Source organism: Ursus maritimus, unplaced genomic scaffold (assembly GCF_017311325.1).
Source record: "Ursus maritimus isolate PB19 unplaced genomic scaffold, ASM1731132v1 scaffold_28, whole genome shotgun sequence".
NCBI classification, from domain to species: Eukaryota; Metazoa; Chordata; class Mammalia; order Carnivora; family Ursidae; genus Ursus; species Ursus maritimus.
The window spans coordinates 2,797,089-2,805,834 of NW_024425341.1; the positions used below are offsets into that span (position 1 = coordinate 2,797,089).

General features: G+C 59.2%; 1 protein-coding gene across 1 annotated transcript; it reads left to right on the forward strand.

The window, feature by feature from the left end:
• Positions 1 to 1,253: 1,253 nt before the first annotated feature.
• Positions 1,254 to 5,311, forward strand: NKX6-3 (NK6 homeobox 3). Its single transcript, XM_040643155.1, has 3 exons — positions 1,254 to 1,635; positions 3,604 to 3,773; positions 5,072 to 5,311. Exons 1-3 carry the CDS (start codon positions 1,254 to 1,256, stop codon positions 5,309 to 5,311), a joined length of 792 nt encoding a protein of 263 aa, XP_040499089.1.
• The last annotated feature ends 3,435 nt before the right edge of the window (positions 5,312 to 8,746 follow it).

An 8,746-nucleotide genomic window follows, 5' to 3' on the forward strand; every position in this document is an offset into this window, starting at 1 on the left:
ATGGGTGCTCTGCCACTCAGTCTAGTCCCACCCATCAAATAATATCTGAGCACCAACCAAGTGTCTGCCAGAGGGACCCACCACTGAATCAACAGCCATCTCAGCCATCCGAGCTTTCCCCAGGTGCCAAGCTAGACAGAACAGGGCAATGGCTCCAGCAGAGGCTCAAGTGATTCCTCGGAGGAGGAAGGTGTGAGAACAGAGGGAATCAGGAAAGGCTGCTCGGAGGAGGCAGAGGTGGGAAGAGCCCACGCCCAGCACACGCAGAGCTGCTCCACTCCTGCCCCCTGTCCCAGTCTGCTGGCTGGCTCCACTCCCAGGCTCTCAGGCCCATAACAGAGATTCACAGCCCCACTCCCCACTGCCCCAGCCGAAGCCCAGCCTCCCCACTTACCCATCTCAGCTCGGAGGAAGGAAACGAAGCATCCACACTCAGACTCCATATTCCCCCACTGCCTTGGGCCTGGGCACCCCAGGACAGCACCCCCTGAGCCTGGCCTCCTTGCCCTCAGGGGAGCAGCTGCAGGAACTGTACCTTCCAGCTGCCTCAGGAGCCTCCAGGGACCCCAGGTACCCACCTTTCCCTAGATGCTGGACTTGGGGAACCAGGAGCAGGTAGACCCTCTGAGAATGAACCGAGCTTCCAGAGCTCATGCTCTCTCTCTTCTCTTCTCTCTCTCTCTCTCTCTCTCTCTCTCTCTCTCTCTCTCACACACACACACACACACACACACACACACACCCTGGCTGATTTTACAGTCAATCTTTCAAAGTGCAATTTGTCTTGGAAAAGCCAATGTGAGGCCTGTGTGGGTTTCAACCAATGGCGCCGCACCTCTCCCAGCTCAGCCAGTCTCCGGTCTGTATTCTAATGGGCCCTATCTTTATCAGGGAAATGTTGCTTCTCTGAACTTAAAACTTCTCATGGAGGGTCCCCAGACTCACAGGCAGAGGAGGGGTCTGAACTGAGGCGTGGGGAGCCGCCCTTCTCCAGGACGGACAGGGAGAGAGCCAAGGGGCGCTGGTGAGACCTCTCACCTGCCCCGGGAGCACCTGACTTCCGAGCCGCTGACGTAGGTGCTGGTCCCAGGGCCAGGGCTGGGCCGGATGCCTTAGGTAGGAGGGCAGACTGGGGCTCGGGCCGCTCTTGACCCTCCAAACCTGCCATGGGCTTCTGGGTCAGAGCTCGGGGTCTCTGGCTTTAGGGGCCTGGATTTGGGCTTCTCACCTTCCCTCACCCTGACCCGAGGATCATGGAGTCCAACCTGCAGGGGACGTTCCTGCTGAACAACACGCCACTGGCTCAGTTCTCGGAGATGAAGGCCCCCGTGTGCCAGTACTCGGTGCAGAACTCCTTCTACAAGCTCAGCCCTCCGGGGCTGGGCCCCCAGCTGGCTGCCGGGACCCCCCACGGGATCACAGACATCCTGAGCAGGCCCGTGGCCACGCCGAACAGCAGCCTCCTCTCCAGCTACCCCCACGTGGCAGGCTTTGGTGGACTCGGCTCCCAGGGGGTCTACTATGGACCCCAGGTGGGGAATTTTCCCAAGGCTGGCAATGAGTACCCCACCCGGACCCGGAACTGCTGGGCGGACACAGGCCAGGACTGGCGAGGCGGGCGGCAGTGCGGCAACAGTGAGTACAGGGCGAGGCTCCATCCCCACCCCCGCCCCCGGCCCCCAGCCCTCAGCCCCCTCAGGATCAGGGGAGGAAGAGGTGTGGGAAGGGAAGGGAAGGCTTACAGGGTGGTCCATACCTGCCAGCTGCCTCTCCTCAGCCACCATCAGACACCTGGAGCCATGGCTCGCTGTGGGCACGACTGAATTCTCCCCCCCCCTGGGCCCACCCCAGCTCTGCCTGGACCGGTGTCTTGCCCCTCACCACCCACCCTTACCAGCAGCCACCTCAGCTGCCCTCCTAGAAACCTCGGGGGTCTCCAGGTCTGGAGAAGACCACATAACCCACATTTGCCTAAGGTGGAGCCCACCTGGCCGCTCACCTTCCTTCTCCTGCTCCGAGCCCATGTCACTTCTTCATCCAAAGCAGGCAAGTGCTGTCCCCAGTGACAAGTTGCCACAGCATCACCTTCCCAGCGAGCCCACTCATGCCCTGACACCATTCCAGGCTACAAAACGCACTCTGCTCCCATCTTGGTCCCGCCTGCGATTGAGGGGTTGGCTTGCCACCATCCTCTTTGGGGCTTATGTCAGCAGGAGCAGTGACAACTGCCCAGGCTCTGGGAGCAGCTGCCGAGTCAAGTCAGACTTGGCCCTAGTTGTTGTGGGGGTCTCTGTACCCTACCATGCCCAAACCTGTTTTCAGGGTACTGGTGTGGGGTCCCCAGGATGCCAGTCAGGGCCCAGAGGCCATGGCAGGACATGCACGGGCAGGTGAGGCTCACCTGGGAGGCAGGGAGGTGGCAGTGGCTGCAGGAGCCATCCCTGTGCCACGGAGGCCCAGCCAGGACCAGGCAGGGGCAGTGGCAGAGGGAATTTCCGCTTCTCTCTGACCTCGGGGCTGCCCCACCGCAATGTGGGTGGGGCCCACCAAGGAAACCCCAAAACACATCTGCCTCCCCATCTGCTCGCTGCTCCGGGTGGTCACACTGCCTGACAGCCCACCCCTCCTGCAGCCTGAAACATGGCGAGTTCCATGTGGGTGAAGACCTCATCTCTTGGAACTGGTTTTGGGGGTGCTTTAGGCCTCAGTCTCTCACACCTCCATCTCCCCCTCCCCCCACCACACACACTCTCTCCACACCCCTACTCTTCAATCCCAAGTGCACAGCCACACGCGGGAAAATATCTCAGTCAGTGGCTGAATTAACACAAAGGGAGAGAGGACCGCAAATGACAGTTCTCTTGGGAAGTTTCTTCCCCATCCAGTGCCTCAGTTTCCTTACCTATAACATGAGGAGACGGGATGTGGGCTGTGGGACTACACTGAACAAGGCCCCACAGGTGGGCCTTCTGCCTCCCTGGAGCCCTGCTGCCCTCCCTCCCAGCTCCTGCCTGAGCGGCTGGCTAGCTGGACAGGGGCAGGGGCCCGAGCCTCTGTGTGCAGACTCTCCAGTGTGGTTGAGGCCACATGACTTCTAGGCCTGGTGACAAGGGAGAGCAGTCACTTGGGGCCTAAAGCTCTGGTCTTCTCAGAAACCTGGAAAATGGGGTCCCAAGAACAAGGGATTTGGCAGGGGAGGAATTTCCAGACCCCTTGGGGCCCTGACTGTTGGTGGAAGGCACCTAGTCTGTGTCTTGGTGAGAAAACCGAGAACGTCCTGTTGCCCCTGGAGGGAGGGCATCATCACTGAGTAGTGAAAACATTGCCCAGAGAAGGAGTCCAGGGCAGGCTGTACACTCCCTCTGCCCCTAAGTAGCTCTCACCTGGGCCAGGTGCCCTCTCGGGGTCCCTGTCCGTCCAAACGTGGCAGAAGTCAAGGTCACTATCGTCAGGACGCCTGGAATGCCACTTGTTAGCCGTGTCAGGACAACCCCACAATCTCAGTGGCTGCTCCACAGGAGAGAGCTCGCCCAGTGGGAGATGCAGGACAGGGCTGGTACCCCTACTCATGCCGCTAACCACACACCTTCTTCCTCCCACCAGCCCCGGACCCCCTGAGCGACAGCATCCACAAGAAAAAGCACACGCGGCCCACCTTCACGGGACACCAGATCTTTGCCCTGGAGAAGACCTTTGAGCAGACCAAGTACTTGGCTGGCCCTGAGAGGGCACGGCTGGCATACTCGCTGGGGATGACTGAGTCACAGGTCAAGGTGAGTTTGTGCGGGAGAAGGTGTCTGCCCCGCGGGGAGCAGCCTGCCAATGGAAGAAAGCCGCTTTGGTCTCCCAGCAACTCCAGCTCTGGGCGGGAGGCTGTCCTGCTGTCTGGGCACCGCCTGCCCACCTCACCCCAGAGATGGCGGTAATTCCCGTAACCAAAAAGATGGCTGTCAATACTGCTCTCAGCAACCTGGAGGTGGGGATTCTTACCCATTTGACATATGAAGACACAATCTCAGCTGAGCCTCTTGCTCAAGGTCACCTGGCTGGCTAAGTGCAGAGTCGAGGCTCAAAGCCAGCTCTGGGGGGCACCCACCTAATGCTTTCCCCTCCTCTGCACAGTGTTGGCCAGGAATTTCAAGGGCTGATGGCAGCCTCTGGCCCAGATCAGGGGTCAGTCTCTGGGCCACGTTAGAACTGGGTTTATAGGCTTGTTGCATCAGCGGGCAGGACGAGATGGCCTTGGTTTGCCAATAAGGTGAAGATAACACCACCTTCCAGGTCCACCCAAATGAAGCTCGGATGGGATACGGGCGGGGGGGGGGGGGTAGGCACCCTCCAAGTGGCATGCAAGGGCCCTGCTTACACTGCACGCCAGGGAGCCTGAAATCGTGACCAGGCTTCTCCCTCCAGGCTCCCAGAGGCCACTGTGATGCTAGATCTCTCCTGAGAGAGTTGGGGGGGGGGTCCCAAAAAGAAAGCTATGCCCAAACTGCCCAGCTCTGTGACATGGTGACAGGTTTAAGGATAGAAGAGGGAAGCACAGTGGCAGGTGGGGACCCACGTCTGGGCTCCACTGACATCACCAGCCACCTATCTCTGCACCTCGGGGGGCTGGGACGGAAGCCACTGCCCTCTTACTGCATTCTTCAACTATCTTAAGCAATGACAATATGTTACTTTTAAAATTAGGGGGAACTTATTCATGAAGTTCAGCAAAGGTCGATGAAGCTCAAGAAGGGACGGCTCTTGAGCACCTACTGAATGCCCTCACCTGGGCATCTTCCATCCAAGTGCCCCAGGTGGCAAAGAAGATCCGCGGCAGGGAGGGCCATAGCTAAGCAGAAAGCTGCACTTACACGCATTTGCTTTTATTTTACCTGCACACCCCCCCCCACCCCGCCGCCCAAATGGTGTGAACATTACAACCTGGTCTATTACTGAGCCATTTATTTTACTGTAAAAATAAGGATCGAGCGTCCTTGCCGCCGAGCGGAGTCACCCTCCTAAAGGGGGGCCCTGTGTATGCTGTGCGCGTACGAGCCTCAGCCTCCTTCTCCACCTTCTCCAGGTGTGGTTCCAGAACCGAAGGACCAAGTGGCGAAAGAAGAGCGCCCTGGAGCCCTCGTCCTCCACCCCTCGGGCCCCGGGCGGCCCGGGCGCGGGCGGGGAGCGCGCGGCCTCGGAGAACGAGGACGACGAGTACAACAAGCCGCTGGACCCCGACTCCGACGACGAGAAGATCCGGCTGCTGCTCCGCAAGCACCGCGCCGCCTTCTCGGTGCTCAGCCTGGGAGCGCACAGCGTCTGACGCCCGGCCCCGGCCCCCAGTCTCCGCCGCGCCCCGGCTGCAGCCCCTCCCCTGCCCCTCCCGGGGGTCCGGGGCCCCCGGGAGGAGGAGGAGGTGGAGGGATGGGAGAGGGCGAGCGGGAGGAGGCCAGGGGGCGGGGGCTGTGGCGGCGGCAGGACTAGCCCAGCTGAGGGAGGGGGGAGCAGGACGGGAGGTCCAAACGCGGCCTGAGACCCGCCCCCTGGGGGCCGTCCTGCACCCCTGCGGCCCAGGCCTTGCCCTGCCCGCTCCGCAAATGCATGAGTGCACAGGGAGATGAAAATGACCAGGCTCTGCGACCAGGAAAGTGGCAGTGGGGTCCCGGACGTGCCACTGTGACCCAGCCGTTGCAGGGGGGCCCACCCCAGGGAGGGAGTTGTTCTGGGGCAGAGGTCTCCCTTCTGGCCTGGGAGCTGGGAGACCAGGTGCTGGGTCCAGGTGGGCTCTTGGCTGACCGCAGAAGAAAAGCTGGCATGTTCGGGTACCCTCCTCCGTCCTTGGCTTAGGAAGCATCCCCCTGGAGGGGCCAGAACTAAGGTCAGAAGCCCGGCTGGAGGAAATCCGCCTCAGGGAGGGGACGTGGGTCCCAGCGAAGGAGAAACGCCCCTGACACCCTGACTCCAGGATCACATCCCTGGAGGGCCTAGTCCTCCTGGCCCCCTTTCTCCACTCTGCCCTCAGTGGGGATTTCCCCAGAATAGGAAGAGACCAGACCCACCCCCCCTCCACCTGGCTGGGAACAAGGGATGTTGGAGGCAGAGGCAGAGAAAAAATGAGAGAGTGCCAGGGCCGATGCTGCACCCCAGAGCTGCCCACCTGGATTTGCCTCAGTGCTGATAGAGGACAAGATCACCTGGAGAGAGGGGAGCTTGGCAGGGCTGCAAGGGACCTCAGAACCCCCTGCTTCTCCAACTGGGGTGCCCACACAGGAAGGGAGAGGCCCCTGCAGGGTCGGGCTGCACCAAGGGCCCCCCTCCTTTCCTTAGGCTGCCCCGAGGCCTGGCACTGGGGGCGGTGCAGTGCAGGGCACGGGTGGGCTGGCATTTTTCAGCCCAGGTGACTCATAGTGGCGGGCAGGTGGGAGGGGTGGGGGAGGCGGGTGGGGGCTGGCTAGAGGAATACAGCCCAAAAGGGACGAAGCGTTCGCCCATCTTTACTGGCTTTTAAAATATAAAGAGTAAAAATAAAAGTCCCAGAAACTTCCCCATGGCTCCTGTGCGTCTGTGCCCCTGGCTGAGGAATCCCAGCAGGAGGGCTGTGAGACGCCCTCTCTGAGGGTAGGTCTCTCTGCTCCCAGGCCGGGGGATCCGAGCTCTGGAAGTCTGGAAACCTTGCACAACGCTGGTCAATCTGAAATCCCATCGGTCAGTGCCAGCCACTGTCACAGGTGCTGAGAAACCCAAGACTTGAACGGGGTTCTGACTTCCAGGAATCCATAGCCTAGTGGGGGAAAAGGTCCATTTGGGGAACTAGAAAAAGAAAAGATGAGGGGGGACAGAATAGAAGCACTGACAGTAGCTGAACACCCCTCTACTAAATTCTCCCACGTGGAAGGCCTGGATGACCTTACCTGACCTCACAAGGAACTTAAGAGGTAGGGGTTACGTTCAAGGCATGGATGAGGGAACCCGGGCTCAGAAGGCACCTAAGCCGAGTCCCAGGAGTGGGAATGGGGGCAAGCAGAGAGCGGATTCCAAGGCTCTCACATCCACTTGCCCCAGACGCAGCCCTTCTGAGCTTTTTCTATAAAATGAGAGGCCAAAACAAGGTGTACTTTCAGAACCCTCCCAACCTGAGTGATCCATGCAAACACCAGCATGGCCTGAGACCCCTTTGCTGTCCCAAGTCCCTCAGTTTGTCCCTCGGGCCCCCAGGGCGGGAGACTCTGGCCCGGGGAATCAGCCTGGAGTGGGAACAAGGGTAGGAGGAAGACCCCAGCTCGGGCCTCTTGGAAACTGAGGCACCAACCTTTCATAATAACCCTAGGGGACCCAGAGGACAGGAGTGACTGACAAGAAAACATAGAATGCTTTTAAACATTAACCTTCAACCCAAAACGATGGCCACGCTCAGTCTCTCTGGAGGTAAAGTGGGAAGGAGACGAGAAGACAGCTGTAAGGACAGAGTGCTGTCTCTGGAAGCCCTGAGCCATGGGCTGCACCGAGGAGCGCTCCGCTGACACGTGGGGCCTGAGCCGGGCCCTGCGGCCATGCTGGGACAGCAGCCCGGGAGCACCTGGGGAGTCACTCAGCACAGCCCCCCAAACACGAAAAACCTCTGTGGGCTCTGGGAGCTGGGTGCTGCGCAGTGTCTCCCAAGCACCTTGAGAAGAGCATGGGGCCTGCAGGCCAGGAGGAAGTGCTGCCATCATCCACGTGCAAAGTCATGAAGCAGGTATGGAGGAGAAGCCAGTGACACCCCCCCCCCCCAATCGAGCTTGTTTCCTTCTTTTGTAAGCATATTATAATCCCAACTGCTCTCTTATAGCTGTAATTCTTGCATGTCTGATTCAGGTCATTTGGGGTCAGTATTAAAACAAGCCCGGGGGAAGTTTTTTCCTGGGGAGACATTTGCTGAGCTAAACAAAATCTTCTCCAGTCTCCAAGTTCTGGGACACCTGCCATTGGAACCTCCGGCTCAAAGACTCCATCTTGCCCACCTTGCTTGCCATCTCGTCTACCTCCCTCCTGCTCTCACGGGGAGCCTGAGCGCAGGCCCGCCCCTGCCTCCTACTGCACTCTGACGCAGGAGAAGAGCCCGAGGTGAACGGCCCAGATTCCTGAGGGTCATTGGAATACGTCTTGTTCTCTGCAGATGTGCACCTGTGTGTGCGTGTGCATGTGTTTATGGGTGTGTGCACCTGTGTGCCTGTGTGTGTGTGCCCGTGTGTGTGTGTGTGTGTTGCTGGGGAGAACTCAAGGCTATGGCACTTCATCTATCATGAAGAAATCATAAGCCCTAGACATTCTGTGCCTGGTTATAAAAGCGATTTCTTGTACATCCTGAGTTCAACAAAAATCCAAAGTTATTTTGGAAATTTGTGTTCTCGCGACTCCTCTCCTACCACATCCCAGACTTTTCAGGGATGAGACAAGGGGCAAGAAATTGAAACCTGTGTTCCCAATAGCCACAGAGTCCCGCTCTGATGGGCAGCCCAGCAGGCTCTGGCAGGCAGGTGCAGATTCAGCCCCAGCCCTCCTATCGTGGCTGTCAGTGTTAGAAGGACACAGGACATGTCCCAGCCAGCCTGGGAGCAAGTTTGGGGACAGCGGCGTCTTACCAGATTGAGAATGGCCACGTCCTTATCACGATGATTAAAGAGGAGATGGGGTACTAGAATATTACACTTCTGGCAACCCCTCCCCATACTCAGGCCCCCAAGAGGAGTTGAGGCTGGACACCAGTTGACCCGAGCCT

Coding starts and splice junctions, on each gene's coding strand:
- NKX6-3 (XM_040643155.1), top strand. CDS start 1,254: ATGGAGTCCAACCTGCAGGGGACGTTCCTGCTGAACAACACGCCACTG. Junction 1,636..3,603: donor CGGGCGGCAGTGCGGCAACA/GTGAGTACAGGG, acceptor TCCTCCCACCAG/CCCCGGACCCCCTGAGCGAC. Junction 3,774..5,071: donor TGACTGAGTCACAGGTCAAG/GTGAGTTTGTGC, acceptor CACCTTCTCCAG/GTGTGGTTCCAGAACCGAAG.